Source organism: Pelodiscus sinensis, chromosome 1 (assembly GCF_049634645.1).
Source record: "Pelodiscus sinensis isolate JC-2024 chromosome 1, ASM4963464v1, whole genome shotgun sequence".
Classification (NCBI taxonomy): Eukaryota; Metazoa; Chordata; order Testudines; family Trionychidae; genus Pelodiscus; species Pelodiscus sinensis.
The window spans coordinates 37,583,817-37,602,235 of record NC_134711.1 but is presented as its reverse complement, the minus strand read 5'-3'; the positions used below and the strand labels follow the sequence as shown (position 1 = coordinate 37,602,235).

Sequence of the window (18,419 nt, the reverse complement as noted above, 5' to 3'; positions counted from 1 at the left end):
TTATTCACGTCTTAGTTTATTATTGGTGAGAACTTAAAAAACAACTGATATCACCTGAAAAATCCTCCGTTTATAAACCATACTATTGGTTGGACCATTCTAGTCTAGTACTATGGTCCCAAACGAGGGGATTTGCTGGACCTGGGGAGGTCCCTCCCCTAATGGCTAGTGCTGCCCTGCTGCCCCCAGGCTAGGCTCCAGCCCAGTCCCCCCAGGGCTCTCTAGCTGCTGCTGGGGCCAGAGCACTAGAGTCAGAGCTCCACAGCCGGGGCTGGAGCTTCGCAGCCGGAGCCAGAGCTCCCTGGCTGCTGCTGGGGCTGGAGCTCCCCAGAGGCAGAGCTCTAGTTCCTTTTGGCCCCAGCAGTTGGGGAGATCCAGCACCAGTGGCATCCAGGGCCGGGACCAGAGTTCCCTGGCTGTCTGGGGCTGGAGCTGCCTGCTGTGGCCAGAACATGGCCAGAACTCCATGCTACCCATTCTTCTCCCCTCCCCCCGAAACACAGCACAACCAACTGACCCCCCCACCCCGCCCTGCCCCGCTGCCAGAAAGTCCTGGTTTAGGGAGGAACAACCTGTACTATGTTTTGTTGTTCCATATTACACATTTCTCTTCCTTTTTCATGCTGCTAATCTTAGCAATGAAGTGGGAATTTTGTATCTTTAAAAGGGCATCTGCTTGTCCTGTTCATTTCTGTAGAGCCCTGATTTTCAATGAAATATTAATTATTTCACCAAACAACCAATTATGATGTCATTAAAGGAATCTGTTTGAAGCTCAGTCCTAGTATAAGTAACCTCTACAGTGGGATTGTCTGTTTACTCTGAAGTTCAATTTGCCCCTTTTATAGTTAAGGAGGAAACAAAGAAATATATGCATTAACCAGGCTTAGTTAAGGTAGAAAAATGGGTTTCATTATAACTACCTATTATCATTTACAGAAGCAAATAAGAAGCCCTGAAAAAATACTACGGTACACAGACAACCAATAATTTTTCTGCATTCGATATTTTGAAAATTCTAAGCTTTAGAAAATAATTAAATTTCTTTGTCGTTCCATTGTGACATCACAGACACTGCACTATAAAATGATAGTTCCAGTAAAACAATATCAGTAGCAAAGGTTGGAATAAATACTTTGTTATACGCCATTTACTTCAGTGACATGTGAACTTATGATCCTGCCCCCCAAAACTCTTAAATTCAAAGTCAAATTAAGCCCACTTTAAATAGTAAGTATGGGGGGAAATTAAATATAATTCAATGGCGACAATGACTGCAAAGAAGCAGTGATTGCAAAATTAATATTACACAAGAGTATACATGTTCAGGGTTCAACAGAAACTTTACCTTGGCCAGATTGCACATATGGATCACTCTCTCTTCTTGTGCTGTATTTCCACTTACATAAAATATGCCATAAAATTTAGAGTGAAAGTAGTTTTTGGGAAACTTAATTCTGCATTTCCTAGTTTTTTTTCCACAGTGAGTTCTTAAGGTTCCATTAAAGTAATAGTATGCATATGTTCTGAAGTCACTAGAAGGTTGGAATAATACAGTGGTGAATTAGCCCTATATGCATAAGTGAGTATTTAAATCTGTGAAAGTCTTCCAAAATTCAAACTTATGCTTCCCATAAAACCTGTAATTCAGCCCCATTGCACACATTATTTTTCATTACTGTTGGGTTTTATGCCTTAATAGAAATAAATGTGTGCAATGTAACCTGAGTTATAGCTGCTAAGGGAAGGATAATTTGGAATCACATTTGTGCATTTAAATTCTCAGAAATAATGGGGCATTAATAAAGTGGGTTGCACTGAGTTACCGTTCTCTTTTTTAAGAGGGAAATTGATTACACCTTTAAATAATTGAACTATGTCAATTTGACTTATATAACAGAATAGTCAGACACACTGACATTTTTTAGTATTTGGATAGAATTTCACATTTAAAACACAGTATATTTATTCTGCTGTGTCTTAATTGAACTAAACTTAGATGCAGTCTCAGTCTTTCACTATGAAGAACTCTAGTTACACCCCTACTGTAATTTGCAAAGATGACTGAATTTGAATTTCTTTTTCTTGTCCCCCCTGAGTGCTGAAATACTCTCTTGAGGATAAGGGCTGGACATGTGCCTTGTAACTCACCATTCCTGTTTCATGGTATCTGTGGGATTAATGAGCTCAGCCTCTTAACAGTGTACATATACTATATTTTTAATGTGGTTTTATCACAATTGCTGTTTCTAGGACATGCATTATTGGAAGATGAAAATAAGGTCTGGCATCTAGTTCGGCCAGTAGATGAAGTCGATGAAGGTAAATCGAAAAGAGGAAGTATGAAAGAAAAAGAGAGAACCAAAGCTATTACAGAAATCTACCTGACAAGGCTTCTATCTGTAAAGGTAGGGTTTACTATCCAATTAGCCCATCATAAGACGGGATTTTCAGATCTCTCCTCCACGTTGGTCTCTCGCTCAGTCTCTCGCTCTCGCTCTCTCTCCTCCTCCTACTGCCTCGCCCCCCATCTTTCAGCTCTCCTCCGCCTTCTGCCTCTCTCTCTCTCTCCTACCTCTCTCTGCTCTCCTCTGTCTCATCGGGGATGCACGCTCGTCTAGGCCCCGTCCCCTGGGCATGTACGTCACTGCCCCACCCCCGTTCGCCTCCCTCAATGGTACTCAGCTGAGTTCTGTGCTGCTCAGTCAGGCCGCTGTGCGGGAACAAGCAACGCAAACTGTCTTTCTCTCTTCTCCTCCTACTGCCTCTCCCTCTCTCCCTCAGCTCTCGTCCACCTCCTGCGTCTCGCTTTCTCTTCTCCCCTCCCGCCCCTCATTCTGTGTTTCTCTTCTTTTCCTGCTGCGTCTCTCTCACTCTCTCTCTTGCTGTCCTCCGCCTACTCTCCACCTCCTCCACTCTTCTGTCTCCTCCGCGTCTGCTTTGCTTTCCTCCTTTTGAATCCGGCACCCTTTCCTGACATCAGAGACACATGCTTGTCCAGGCCCCAACCCCTGGCTAGTCCCTCTGGGTGGCACTGTTGCCTCCCACTGTGGTGCTCAGCTGATTTCTGTACCACTCAGACGGGCTGCCACCCAGTAGCAAGCAGCACAAGCGGACGTTTGGGCCCCGTGTTCCCTATGCAGCACCCTCGTGCTGCATGGGGAGTGCAGACCCCAAACAGCCGCTTGTGCTGCTTGCTCCCGCGCGGAAGCCTGGCTGAGCGGCGCAGAAGTCAGCCGAGCGGCACGGCGGGAGGCAACAGCGCCACCCAGAGGGAACAGCCAGCGTTTCAGCATTACAGAGTCAGACATTGTGCTACTATATATATATATATATGATTAAGCAGTTCTTTTAAGGAAGCTGATTAGATTGCATGGTTCAAATGACTTAAATGCTGAGTTATTAGATAGATGAAGGTAGGGAAAAGTGATTAGGGATGTAAACAAGTAACTGGTTAAGCGATTACCTGGGAGCATCCTGCAGCTCACCGCAAGTGGAGGGTTTGGGAATTGGCAGCCTTGCATAGGACTGCAAGTGGCAGCTTGGGGCTGGGAGTCAGCAGCACACCTATTCCTCTCCCTCCCTCCCACTGCTGCTTCCAGCCCCACATGAGGCTGCCGATATCCAGCCCAACAGAAACACACTGTTTAATTTGCTAACTGGTTAAACTTAAACTAATTCATTTAACTAATTAAATGGGATTTTACATCCCTAAAGGTAATATCTTTTATTGAGCCAACTTCGGTTGATAAAAGAGATAAGTATTATGCAGATCTGGGAAACACACTCTGAGGGCAGGTCTACACTTACAAAATTGATGCATAAAGGTGCTGTACACCAATGGGAAAGAGCACTCCCTTCAGCGTGGTTAAACCCACCTCCCTGAGAGGCGGTAGCTATGCTGATGGGAGACTCCTTACATTAGTAACACAGGTTTATACTTCATATTTCTAAGTTTAAGTAGCAGAATTATAAATAGGATAAACACATTCAGCAGATCATAACCTTTCCAGCGATATTTCACATGAAGTGTTTTGCATAAAGCGTATTCCACTTATGTCATATTCATAAGCAGGGCTCGACAAATTAGTCAAACTGCTTGCCCGGAGCGAGTAGATTTTAAGCCGGCATGGCGCCGCAGCGCGATCAGCGCATGTGCAGCATGCCAAACCGTGCAGCTGGTGAGCAGGGCTCACCGCTGCTTGTCAAGCCCTGTTCATAAGCATATAAAGAATATCAAATGCTCCATGTGTTCCATGTGAAATGTTATGAAATCATACTCCTTTTAAAACAGAGCACGGGATTACTTTCCTCAACTCCATTCATTTTGTAGCTGTTTACAAGGACATTGTGTGGCCATGGCCTGTCATCATGCATCTTTGGCATTCTGGGCCAAGGTCTTCAATGATTATGATCAGAACATAAAATGGAGAGAAAATATAGACTAACATAACATTTGTACTACATGCTCAGTTCTAATATCCGTTTTCTTTTTTTAACACACTTTCAGGGTACACTTCAGCAATTTGTAGATAACTTTTTTCATAGTGTACTCAACTCACATCATGTTGTGCCACCAGCTGTGAAATACTTTTTTGATTTTCTTGATGAGCAAGCAGAAAAACATGAGATCAAGGATGAAGACACCATTCACATCTGGAAAACAAATAGGTAAGGTTCAAGCAAAATAGTAATTGGACTGAAGAGAAACAGTAGCAATCACTCTAAATATAGATCTAAGTGGAAAGAAAATGAATCTGTAATTCTGAGAATGGCTTTAATTGAAACCATTACATGGATCAAAGAGGTACTTATAACACTAGAAAATGCAAAAATAGAGCGAACCCTACTTTAAAGGGTAGCTATTTGCACATGTTATCTTTTATCTGTCATCTTTCCCCAGTGCACCTAGAGCTGGAGATTTCCTGTAATGCTCCCACTTGCCAGCAGTGAGTGGCAAAGGGACCTGTGCTAAAGTATTAAGTTTCAAAACCTAAGCTGATGATTAAAAGGCATAAAAGTAATGTGTATGTTCTCTAACTACAATTGTTTTCTCCCCATTTGGAGAGTTTGGGAATTCTCCACCTCTCTTCCTATGAAAGTAAGAAATGTACATGCTTTTATTTTTAATAAGGGAAACCAGACCATAAGTAGTTGTTCATATAAGAGTCTGAATGCATAAATGAGCTAAAATGTACTCAAAAATACAAATGCAAAGTATACCTTTAGTTTTCTGGAGTCCTATTGCTGCATTATGTTCATTGTGTAAGAGAGTGTGTTTACCTCTTTGTTTCCTTTGCAGTTTGCCACTTAGATTCTGGGTAAACATATTGAAAAACCCCCATTTTATCTTTGATGTTCACGTTCATGAAGTAGTGGATGCTTCCTTGTCAGTCATTGCACAGACTTTCATGGATGCCTGCACGAGAACAGAGCACAAATTAAGCAGAGTAAGTGATTTACATTCTACACCATGGCTAAGTTCACTCTTGACAGACAATATGAGATTCTGGATAGATCTATTTTTAAAACCACTTATAAATTTATCACTGTGGCCATTTAACAGGTTAGGTGAAAGTTTGTAGCTTATAATTTACAAAGGGAATAAGATCACAAACTGTTATTCATCATTATTCACCAAAAGTTTTTAGAGAAATCTAAGTTAGTACAGGCAGTCCCCGGGTTACGTACAAGATAGGGACTATAGGTTTGTTCTTAAGTTGAATTTGTATGTAAGTCGGAACTGGCTCCAGATTCAGCTGCTGCCACTGAAACTGACCAGGGGCTGACTACAGGAAGCCGGAGGCAGAGTTGCTCTGCCCCCAGCTTCCTGGAATCAGCCTGATCAGTTTCAACAGCTGCTGAATCTGGAGCCTGGGACAGAACAGCTGGGGCGCTGCCCGGTAGGTTCCCACAAGACCAACCCGGCAGCACCCCAGCTGCTCTACCCGAGGCGTCCGGCAACAAAAGCCTGGTCTGCTGGTGGGGGGCGCACTAGCTGCGCCCTCTCCTCCCCCCCAGCAGACCAGGGAGACCCGAGCAAAGCCGCACAGGCGGAGGGACCCCGCCGCCCGTGTGGCTTTGCTCCTTTGCCCCCGAGCAAAGCCGCCGCCTGGGCGGGACCCCCGCCGCCTGGGCAGCTTCGCTCCTGTCCCCCTGGTCTACTGGGGGGGGTCCAGCGGCTTTGCTGGACCCCCCCCCCCCCCCCCCCGCCCCCAGCAGACCAGGGACACCGGGAGAAGCTTTTCTCGCCCCAGAGGACACGGGCAGCAACCTGCCGCCCGTGAGCTCCGGGGCGAGAAAAGCCCAGTTCGTAAGTTGGGGACTGCCTGTAACCAGTTTTTTCAGGTCTTCCCTTCATGATGTAACTATTTCCATCCATAGACTGAGGGAAAATGATTTAGGAATGAATAATATCCTAAAGAAATTAAGAAGGGCATTAAAAGAGCATGAATTTATACTTAAGTGTATAAATGGAGAAGTCTTCAATATGGTATAGTCTGTTGTATTATGTATATTAACACTAAACCAGGAGGATGGAGTCTTCCTTTATGATTAAAATCTGCTTATTATATATTTTTCAGGATTCTCCAAGTAACAAATTACTTTATGCAAAAGAGATCTCTAACTATAAGAAAATGGTGGAAGAGTAAGTATGTAGAAACAATTTTTATTTATTCTTGGTTACTTGGTTTAGGCTTCTGGGTACAAGCATGGCAACAGTATAACCCATGTAAATATTAACGTTGAAGGAAAAAGGCCTAAATGTCGAACACAAAAAATACATAAATAAAATCTCCTTGAAAAAGTTAGTCAATCATGATGGTAACCTTATGCATGTGTTCATAAATTTTTGGTAATACTTATCTTTAAATTATCTAAAAAAAGGGAGCCAAAATGTGTACTTTCCCAGGGCCTTTCATTTTGCCTATGCAATCTGTCAAATTGTTCAATTGTTCAGATTTCCATCAGAAAATAAATGGGGGCAGATCATAGCTCATACATTTACTTAGTTTCAAAAAGGTGACATCTATATGAATAAAAATAGCATTAGTCGTGGTAAAAAGTTTAAACTTAGGTCTTCACAAATTTCAAGGTATAAGATTCCTTAAGTAGCAGGTGGGGGAGGGTGGCTCTGGTCGGGCTAGAGCAGCCCCCTTCCGGAGGTACAGCAGACCTGACTGGGCTAGTGTAGCCCTCATCGTAATGGACCTAGCCAGGCTGGAGCCCCGCCCTCCTGCAGCCCCTAGCCAGTGTGCCATGGGCTGTTCCAGACAGACCAGGCTCACGACTGGTGGGAGTTGCTCAGGCCAGGATGGGCCTACAATCCCATAAGCAGGGGGCTGCTCCAGCTAGGCCCACCACGCCACAGGTTAACTGGTAATCGGGTAAGCATCCCCCCCCCCCCCCCCCCCCCCACTAACATATCTACTCTCTTCCCTTCACTTCCACCCAGAGGCCCAGGTGGTCTGTCGGCTCCCCTTCACAAAACCTGTCTTCCATCTGTGACTTCTCTTCCCCAGCAAATATCTAAAGCTTGGATCCAGTCCCTTTACCCTGTTGGGGAATGGGGGTTCCCACTGCCTGCTGCTCCACTTCTGTCCATTGGTTGGGATTGCCTGGTGACCATGGGCACTGGAAGCACTGCAAAGATGTAGGCGCCAAGCAGGTGCACAGGTTTGCAGCACCTCAAAATGATGGAGGGGCAACACGGCAAATTTCCAGCTCCAGTTAGAATTCAAAGTGTGGGCCTGCATGCCATGCCTCCCTCTACTTCCCTATTGTACCAAATTGAAATTTGTCAATTCATTGCAGTTACTACAAAGGTATTCGTCAGATGGTGCAAGTGAGTGACCAGGACATGAATACTCATTTAGCAGAGATTTCCAGGGTAAGTGTGAAGCAATCTGCTAAAAATATTAGTTGTCAGTGTCGTCTCTGCATGGGTTTGTAATGTGCACTAACATCTGATGACACACTCCTGTTTAGAAAGAAAATACTGTGCTTGGTGTGGCTGTTGAAACATTGGTTAATAAGAACATTGTAATACCACCAGTAGTAACCGCCTCAAACACATTTTAACTTCACAGAGGTTTTTCCTGCTTATTGTGGGAAAATGTCAGTGCTGTTGAATAGTTTGTCACTCTACATTTTCTGCTGATTGGTTTAGTTTATCACTTGGGACAGATTGATGGCTAGCACAGTGACTACGTGTTCATAGGGCAATGCCACGCAAAATTGAAAGATACCAGAAATGAACTGACATTTGAATGTGTAGGGGTTTCTTGCAAGGCAAGAGAGGCTTATGTTGTTTGTTCCATTCATGTGGAGTAACTCATTGCTACGGCTGAGATTTTGTTATGGTTACTTTTAGTGAAAATCACAAAGGGTATGTCTACACTACCACCCTAGTTCGAACTAGGGTGGTAATGTAGGCAACCGGAGTTGCAAATGAAGCCCAGGATTTGAATTTCCCGGGCTTCATTTGCATAAAGCCGGGCGCCGCCATTTTTAAATGTCCGCTAGTGCGGATTCTGTGCCTAGTCAGGTGAAGCCTAGTCCGAACTACCTAGTCCGTGCCGCGCAGCTACACGCGGCACGGACTAGGTAGTTCGGACTAGGCTTCACCTGACTAGGCACAGAATCCGCACTAGTGGACATTTAAAAATGGCGGCGCCCGGCTTTATGCAAATGAAGCCCAGGAAATTCAAATCCCGGGCTTCATTTGCAACTCCGGTTGCCTACATTACCACCCTAGTTCGAACTAGGGTGGTAGTGTAGACATACCCAAACAGCTCATGGGCAGTGAACAAAAGTACCCGGGAGCCCTGACCTGCCTGTGACTTTTACTAAAAATAACAGGGACGAGAGGAAGAGCCGTTTGGGTGGAGAGGAAAGCGTGACATCTGAATCCCTATGGGGACAACGGACATACTGCCAGAGGCTCCGGACCCTGCTGAAATTGCAGGGCAGGGGCACACAGAAGTGGCTCTGGCCCCAGCCAGAGTAGGGATGGGCACGTACCTCCAGCAACAGGAGATGAAGGTGGGGGCACAGAGCCTAAGCTGAAGCTATGGGAGATGGGGAGGGACAGTCCCAGCCCTCACCAAAGCCATTGGAGTGGGGAAGGCACGCACAGCAGGGTTCCAGGGTGCCTAGTCAGAGGCTCAGGGCTCCCTGCACAGAGCTGACTGACTGGGTGGGGCTGATTAATCACCTGTGAAGCTGCAGCCACAGCTCAATGGGAACAGTGGTGCACAGCCCCAACACCAGCATCAGCTGGGGATGAGGTGCTGAAAATCATCAAACAAAATTTCTAATCCTATCTCCCTCTTCCAATCCAACCCAGCCACCTATCTAATTTTTTTTAAGATTCAAAGCTTGAGCCTGGAAAAAGAATTATACTGTACCTGGTATTTATGTGTGTGTTTGGTTCTTACCGTTAATTAGTCAAGACTGTATTTTGACATTTTTTTTCTTTTAAATTATTAGGCACACACAGATTCTTTAAACACCCTTGTGGCTCTACACCAGCTCTACCAGTATACTAACAAATACTACGATGAAGTAAGTTCCTTATTTGAATAATATAAATATTTAATGTGCTGTGCATGATTCGTCATAATGGCTACACATCCGTGTAAGCCAAATCGTTTGAGAACCGTCAGGGTGTGTTTAGACCACTGCAATTAGATGCTCGTAGCTGGTCCATACCAGCTGCTTCAGGTCAAGGGGCTTTTAAACTATAGTGTAGACCAGGGTCGGCAACCTTTTCAAACCAAAGAGCCAAACTACATCAAAATTCAGAACAAATGGTCAACAAAGAGCCGTATAAGAATGCCTACTTGTATGAATGAAAATATACAACATAATATTATTGATAATTGACATAATGATTAATAATAGCATTACCGTATATTCCGGCGTACAAGACGACCTCTGAAGTTAAAAAACATCCCCCAAAAATCGGGGGTCGTCTTGTACGCCGGATGCCCCGCCGCCGGAGCCCCTCCGTGGCTTTGAAAGCCTCGGGGGAAGCCGGCGGCGGGGCATCCCAGGCGCGCATGGGCTGCCCCCCCTCCGGAGCCCCTCCGCGCCGCCGCGGAGGGGCTCCGGAGGGGGGGCAGCCCATGCGCGCCTGGGATGCCCCGCCGCCGGCTTCCCCCGAGGCTTTCAAAGCCGCGGAGGGGCTCCGGCGGGCGGGCAGCCCATGCGCGCCTGGGATGTCCCCCCGCCGGCTTCCCCCGAGGCTTTCAAAGCCGCGGAGGGGCTCCGGCGGGCGGGCAGCCCATGCGCGCCTGGGATGCCCCGCCGCCGGCTTCCCCCGAGGCTTTCAAAGCCGCGGAGGGGCTCCGGCGCGGGGGCAGCCCATGCGCGCCTGGGATGCCCCCCCGCCGGCTTCCCCCGAGGCTTTCAAAGCCGCGGAGGGGCTCCGGCGGGCGGGCAGCCCATGCGCGCCTGGGATGTCCCCCCGCCGGCTTCCCCCGAGGCTTTCAAAGCCGCGGAGGGGCTCCGGCGGGAGGGGGGGAGGGGGAGAGCCCGGGAGCCCAGGCGCTCCTGGCGGCTTTGCTCCCGGTGCCTCTGGTCTGCTGGGGACCATCTCCAGCAGACCAGGGACACCGGGAGCAAAGGAGGCAGAGGGGCGCTGGGGTATAAGATGAAACCCTATCTTTTAATTAAAAAGATAGGGGGTCGTCTTATACGCCCAGTCGCCCTATACGCCGGAAAATACGGTATATTATTTGTACTCACAGACTTTATTTAATGGGACTTCTGCTGCTGCATCTTTTTGCACATTTCCTTGAAGTTTACATCATGACTGGTCCAATCCAGCTTCATGCATGCATTCAGGCTGTCTTCTGTCAGTCTCATGGCAGGGAGCTGCCATATGGGGTATGAGGGGCTCAAGGCAAGAGATTCAGATGTATGATGGGTTCAAAGTTGGGGTATGGAGGGAGTGCAGGAGTGTTATGGCAGGGGGCTGAGGATGTGGGGTGCAGGAGTTTGGGGATGTAGGATATGAGGGGCTCAGATGTCTGATGGGCTCAAGGATGGTGTGGAGGGGGTGCAGGAGTGTTATGACACTTTGGCCAGATAGGGGCTGGTCCTCAATTGGGGGATTGTTGGCCAGGCTTCATTTTTAAATAAAGTAAAATATTATGCCTGAGACACAGGTTTCCATGTTTTCTTTATCTATGGCAGGACTGGGGAATCTTTTTTGGGTCGGTGGCCACTGACCCACAGAAAAATCAGTTGAGGACCACACAAGTGAGAAGCAAAGAAGCTACTCCAAAAAAAACCCAGCCCTCACTGTTGTGGCCCTCAACTGTAATGCCTCACTCTTCTGGTGCTCCAGCCCCATGGTGGGGGGAAGAGGCAGGAAGGACTGAGGTTCAAGGCCTCAGCCAGATTTACTCTTCTGGGGTTCCAGGGTTAGTGGATTTTGTGGGTCCCCTAGGCTCTGGGGTGGGGCTAAAAAGAGAGGTTCAGTGTGCCGGGTAGGACTGCCAGTGAGTGGGATAGGGATGGGGATGCAGGGTCTGAGTTGAAAGTAGAATGCAGGAGTAGGTTGGGAGTAGGGTGTCTGGCCAGAGGACAGGAGGCAGGAGCAGGCATGGGGCAGGTTGTCTGCAGGGGGAAGGAGTGGGCTGGGATCAGGTTGACTCGCCAAGGGGCAGGAGAAGGCTGGGGGCAGGCTGTCTGGCCAGGGAGCAGGGACAAGAGTGGGCTAGGGGCAGGGTGTCTGTCCGGGGAGAGGAGCATGTGAGTGAGGGGATAGGAGTGCAGGATCTGGGGAGGATGGGAAGCACTTACATGTTTTTGCGCCGCATCACAGGCGCTGTGTAACACGGCATCCCACTCTCCAGAAGGAAGCCTCCAGGAGGGTTTCACAGGGAAGCCTCCAGGAAGTGTATCCCAGGGGAAGAAAAAGGGCAGCACACAGAGCTAAAAATGATGGAGTCTGTTCTCTGCACACCAGATCTAATGAGGTGGTTAGGGGCTTTCTCACCCCTCTTGCCCTGCCAGAAGCAAGCTCTGATTCCAATCTTGTAGGGGGTTGTAAGGCTGTAGCACCAGAACTGGCTCCCTGCTGTTGGAGGAGCTGAGTTGGGGTTCCAGAAAAGCCATATCTGGTTCCCTAGTAAGCCATATTTGGCTTGTGAACCATAGGTTGTCACCCCTGGTATAGCTCTTTGGGGCTTGGATTGCAGCCTGAGTTCTAGGACCACCCTCCCATCTCTTGGCACCGTCCAAAGCCTGAACGTCTACTGGCATGGGCTGAGCACGTTTTTAATTGCAGTGCAGACGTACTCTCAGATAACCAGGCCAGAGCAGTGTTGAACAATGACCCCACAACATTCCTTTTGAGTTGCATTGACATGGCAACTTCAGTGGTCAAAAGTCAATTGTTATTAATCAGGCGTTGGGAACTTTTTTTGAGGGCCACTGACCCACACAAAAAAATCAGTCAGGGGCCTCAAACAAGTGAGGGAAAAACAACAACTTACTGATGTACCCCCTGACTGAGAAGAAGGAAGACACTTCCCCACATTCCCCTCCTACCCCAGAGTCTAGGGGGCCCAGGCTAGTATATTCTGTGTGCTCTAGTCCCACAAAGTGGCTGGAGTGCCAGCGCAGGCTCCCCAATGCTGGGAGGGAGCCCTGTGCCTCAGAGGCCAGATCCAGGCAAGCCCATAGGCCTTAGGTTCCCCGCCCCTGTTGTAAATGAATGCTTTGATTATCAAATACTTTTCTTCCCTATACTAGCGATAGCTTGACCAGATCTAAAACTAAATTAAAATAATGTATTTTAAACTGACGGCGTCATTTACTCTTTAATTCTCTTCACATCCAACTTGCAGATTAACCGTGCCAACAGGAAAAGAGCAATTGTAGAAGATACAGAGTGGCAAACCCTAGCACTTTATATTAGGAATGGCCCATTAAACTTGTTTTGCCTGTAAAGATGGAAGAGTGCCTTTTTTTTTTTATTAGTTAAATTCTACTTGTAACTTACATGCTTGCTACAATCTCTGTTTTGTTATTGCAAACAAAGTGCCTGACCAACGTAAACTTGGGCAGAATAGCTCTTGACTGTGGGCTGATTGAAAAGCATGCTCATGGATTCTATCCAAAATTTGATTTGGATCCTAGAAGCCTGATGGAGGAGAAAAGAACACACTGAGATGTAGATGGCCTATAGGTCTCTGAAGTTTTACTCTGAGAACAAACAATGAGAAAGAAACTTCCATTTAAGGGTTTCCATGGGGATGAATGTCTCTAGAAAACTCTTGGAATTAAATCAAAGCCAGTAAGAACAGATGCTGAATCTGAAAGGAACTAGGCATATGTGATCTCTCTAGTCCATTTTCCCCACACTGCAGTTTGGGATTTTACTAATGCTTAGCATTAAAAGCAACTGGCCTCATCCTCATCTGCACTGTGGCTTCTTTACACAGCACCACCAGCCTAAAGCAGCTTTAAAATTGGCGTACCCAGGCATGAGAGGGTGGTATAGAATCAGTCTTTATGCCAGCCTCTGCGATGTGACTGTTGTACTATCAAGGACAATATGGTCAGCTCATGGCTATGCCCATCACTGGTAACCCTTCCAGTTTAGAGCAACCTTTCATGTTACATTAGTGGACTGGCTTCAAATACAGAAAGCCTGGGTTTAAGAAGTATAAAAAACACCCATGTTTGTTTCTTGCCCTCATATCTCTACTCTTGAATTGCCGTCTCCACTCATGCATGGACTGCAGCTGCAGATTAGGTCCAAATGTTTTTAGTGAGGTTACTAACTTTCCTCAATTGAAAGTCAGCAAAAACGTTAAACATCTTCCATGTATTTAGTGTAAAACAGCAGATCTGAGGATTTCTTCTGGGGGTTGAATGGCGTAGAAGCAGCACTTTTATGATTCCAAGGGTATCCTACCAGAGAGCCATGGTGAAAATCAGCCTACAGGAAGTTGGCATAAAATGAAACAAATTTAAATTCCATGAAAAATTTGAATATATGCCAGCATTTTGTGACTTCCCTTCTCCTTTACACCAGAGGATCACTGAACTATAGAAAAATCAATCAGGAGCCACACAAGCAAAAAAACACCCTCACTACTCACCTATTCCCAAGTGAGCAGCAGAGGCCCCCAAAGCTAGGGACTTCTCCCTGTAGTGAAGTGAGCTGGTGCTCATGCTCCAACCCCATTGGGGAATGATGCTTTTGGCATGAGCTTTTGGCCTATGACGTGGAGACTTGCTGTAGACCAGGTCAAATTAAGCCTCGGGCCATGTCTTCCCTAGCCCTGCTTTACACTGAAACTACTATTCCCAGATTGCAATGCACTGTTGATCTCTGCAAGTATGTTACATTAACTAAGTGGGTACATTATAATTGCCCATAAGTATATGAAGAGTATGTTCACCAGAGATTCAATAATTATTTAGCCAGGACACACAGAGCTAAAATTGGATGAAAAGAGATTAATTTAAAGGAAAGACGTCCACTTACACTTGGCTGTATTTAATTTTATAAGGGTGTTTATAAAATCTAAGTCTCAGAAATGTTTCCACACAAAAACCAAATTGTTTAAGATGTTTTTTAAAAAATTGTTTTTTTAAACAAGTCTCCTTGCAGTCTTTGCAATTTAAACACTCCAAGAAACACTGCACCCCTGAAAGAGAAACTATTAATAAATGATATTGACTTCATTGATTTTTCATTGTTTAAGTTGAAAGAAGCACAAAATGTAAAGAAAAAGCCTAAGTAGTGACAAGGACACTGGATTTTTGAAGTTCTTGTACTTCTAATATAAACTGGCATTTAAACAAGGTCCTTTCTGGTTTTTGTTTATTATAACTTATAACTTGTGTTCAGAAGGTAATTTTTTTTCAACAAAACATTTTTGCTACATATCATTACTCCTCTGTTAGATTTTGAGGTAGTTTCCAGAAGAATGTGGATGGCTTTGTTTGTTTCAGACATTGTAAATTTGACATTGAAAGCCCTAAGAAATGTGCTTTAGGAATAGCCCTCTCTCACCAAGTGGAATAGAACTAAATGATCTAATTGGCCTCTTCCATCTCAAACTTCAGTAAATTGTTATCTCTTTGGGATGTACTTTGGCAGGTACTCTATAACCTAATGCTGTGCAGAATACCATGTGCTGCTCCTTAGACATGCTAGTTAGACTATAAAACATTGAACAAAATTCTCAGCTATATCCAGAAAAAGCCATAAAAGAGCTGTCTACAGCTCCCTGATTTTGGAGCTAGTTCTGTATTTTTTTTTTAAATTCAGAGCAACCTTGGAGTTTCTCTAATTTATGGTGGCTGGCTGTGGCCATCCCAAGGTCAATAGACTGGAACGCAGGCGGAGCTTGATTAGTATTTGTAAGGGACTCACTGGGATGGAGCTTGTTTAGTATTTGTAAGGGACTGACTTGTCAAGTCTTGAAGGAGAGGAACAGCAAAAATTATTAGAATAAATAATAATTATTAAATACACACTCCATTTTTATATGTAGTATTTTAAAATTTTACAGTAATTTTTACTTTTTAAATCACTCGGATACCACAGTGTCAGGAGATATTATAAAAATCTATATAGAATAAGGGTCCAAGGACCGAGAATCTCCACTGCAAGAATGGAGCAGAAGGGCACAATGAAGGAAAATTAATTAGTATTTGCATTCATTCTGAAAACCAAAGTAGTGTTAAACACTTGATGCAGTAATCTTGGTGCTGATGCTTTTTGAGCATTTTGTTTTTATATTTTCCAGATCATAAATGCACTTGAAGAGGACCCAGCAGCACAAAAAATGCAGCTTGCCTTCCGTTTACAGCAGATAGCAGCTGCATTAGAGAATAAAGTGACTGACCTTTGATTAAAAAGCCACAATAAAGAAATCTGATCTGAAGATGTTTAAATTCATTCTTCCTGTTAAGGAAATAGTGTTCTATTTTTTAATGTATAATTACAACTTTAAATGAAAGATTTCATGTTTTTGATAGCAGAGCTGTAATGTAAAGAATTTTTACTGTAAATTATACTTCTAATTAAAATCTGTGTTGTGTGTAAATGAATCATTTGTGAGGGGGAAGAGTCATTGGGGAAGAATTATAGTTCATTTAATCAAATAGTACAATCTGAAACATCAGCATTTTTAGAATCATTATGCAAGTAAATTAAATACTATAGCATCCTTTATATTTTAAGCAATATTTGTACTTGGGAAAATGGTAGCATATTTGAAGAAACAGATGCAATATCCCCTCTTATGTTGATAACTGGAAATTAATTTCCTACTAGCTCTGAAATCAGTAGCTACATTATGCTCACAACAAATATAGTAAATGACATATCTGCTATGATTTTTCTTTAAGATCTTGGGATGGGTTTTGATTCCATACAATACTATTTCTCTAAATTTACCACACCTATCTATGGTAATGCATGGTATTATACCCATCACAGTTGATTGTTATGGGAGTAATATAGTTATGTCTCCTCTATAGAAAGGTTCTGATGGTAAATTCCAATTTGATTCATAAATCACTGCAAGGGAAATTAGCCCTTAAAACTTTGCAACCTTTTGTTTTTATTGTGAGTTTTACAATATATGCTAATGTGCCTTACTTGTATTAATTCTGTGAATCTGATGAACGGTTTTGTAAAGAGAAGCAGGTCAGAAAAATATTTATGTGCTGTTGAATGACTTTTTTTGTGTGTGAAAAACATGACCAGCAGAATGCCTGTAATTAGTTGCTTGCCAAGAGTGTGCTGTTTAACATGATTGTTATGTAAAATATCTTGTATCAGAATAGTTCGGATTTTTTTAATTTGAAACTTGGAACTATCCTAGAGGAACTACCACTTTTTTTTATTGTACTTGTGATGTAAAATACTAGTAATGAATAATGATAATAGAAAAATCTTATATCCATATAGCTAAATACCACTCACAATCAAGCCTTGGAATGCTGCATATGATCGAATATACATCATAACCAATAGCAGTGAAAATTAAAAATACTTGTCAAGAAGTGTGTTTACAATATAAATAAGTTCTATCCAATTTAAAAAGCTAGGTACGTTTTCTTCAATTGCTGTATTGCACATGAGAGAACTTTGTTTCATTCTTGTCTCAGAGTTTTTTGGCAGTTAAAGTAGCATTTTAATGTAGTGCTGCCATGTGCACTAATTCCCTTTCATTATTGCTTTTTTTTGCCTGCTGAGCACTTGAACTCTGCTAATTCTTGGCAAGATGCTGTAGTTTCTGCTGCCATCTCTTCTTCCCTGTTGTCTGTCCTACAGTGAATTTAAACTTTTGTTGATTTTTATACTTTTTGAAAATATCCTCAGATTCATGAATTGCCTTCCCCTAAAAGTCAAAGGCCTCATTGCAGGGTCACTCTCCCATCCCATTTCAGTTCTTTTATTTAAAAAAAAAAAAAAAGAACAAAACTAGATTTTTTTGCATCCATGCGTAGACATTGCTCAGCATGGCTGGGACGGAAGTTATTTTCCATTTTTTTAGGACTGTGGTACATAAGAATGCTGCATCAAAAACACTGTGCCTGCTACTCCTTGATGAACAGAGACACCCATCATGTTTTCATTGCTAATCTGTTGCTTTTGTCATTATTTGTAAATCCTGTTAATTGTAAATCAAATACAATGTGTTTCTTTTCCTTTAAGTGTCTTAGAATCTTTACTGAACAGGGTTAGGATTTGGAGGAATGAGGGGGGGAATTTGAAGTAATGCAGATGCCTCCTCTAAACTAAGGGTGATGTTTCAGTAGCATCTCTTGTGGTTGGTAACAAATGTATGTCAGTAGGTGTTTGTTCAGAAAATGAGCTCATTATTTGGAAAAAAAAAAGATGTAGTGCAGCATTCTGTGGTAAAATCTCACAAGATGCATAAATTTTTAGGGCTTTAGTAAAATTGAAAACTATGTAGAGCCAGTTTATCTAAATTAGCAAGTGGTGGTGCTTAAGTAGCTTGGCTTTGCTCAAGAAATCTGAAGGTGTTTTCTGTCCTCACCCTCCAACTAGGCAATGACACAAAGCAACTGAACATCAGTTATGATGGTAGATAATAGTAACCCCAAGACTGCATGATATCCCTTACATGTGGGATTTAAATATGTGGATCTATCAAGTAATGATCACTTCCCAAAGTCATTTGTCATTCCCAGATTAGAGATTCTAACCACTGCAACCATACTCCAACCTCCTGTAAAAACAGGCCATATAATTTCCCCAAAATGATTTTTAGAGCATATATTTTAGAAAAAATCCAATATTGATTTACAAATTGCAAGTGATGGAGAATCCACTATGAAACCTTAGTAACCTGTTCCACTAATTACCTTCACTATTAAAAATGTACACTTTATTTACAGTCAGAATTTGT

At 43.8% G+C, this 18,419-nt stretch overlaps 1 protein-coding gene across 12 annotated transcripts in view; it reads left to right on the top strand.

Moving 5' to 3' along the window:
• Window positions 1-17,700, top strand: part of PLXNB2 (plexin B2) — a 346,990-nt gene extending 329,290 nt beyond the window's left edge. For all 12 annotated transcript variants that reach the window (XM_006122609.4, XM_075928258.1, XM_006122610.4 and 9 more), the window contains 7 exons: window positions 2,254-2,408; window positions 4,511-4,671; window positions 5,303-5,450; window positions 6,585-6,649; window positions 7,816-7,891; window positions 9,493-9,567; window positions 15,783-17,700. In XM_006122609.4, coding sequence (XP_006122671.2) covers window positions 2,254-2,408; window positions 4,511-4,671; window positions 5,303-5,450; window positions 6,585-6,649; window positions 7,816-7,891; window positions 9,493-9,567; window positions 15,783-15,887 — 785 coding nt within the window. In that variant the 3' untranslated portion in view covers window positions 15,888-17,700. The remainder of the gene's footprint in view (window positions 1-2,253; window positions 2,409-4,510; window positions 4,672-5,302; window positions 5,451-6,584; window positions 6,650-7,815; window positions 7,892-9,492; window positions 9,568-15,782) is intronic.
• Window positions 17,701-18,419: the final 719 nt, after the last annotated feature.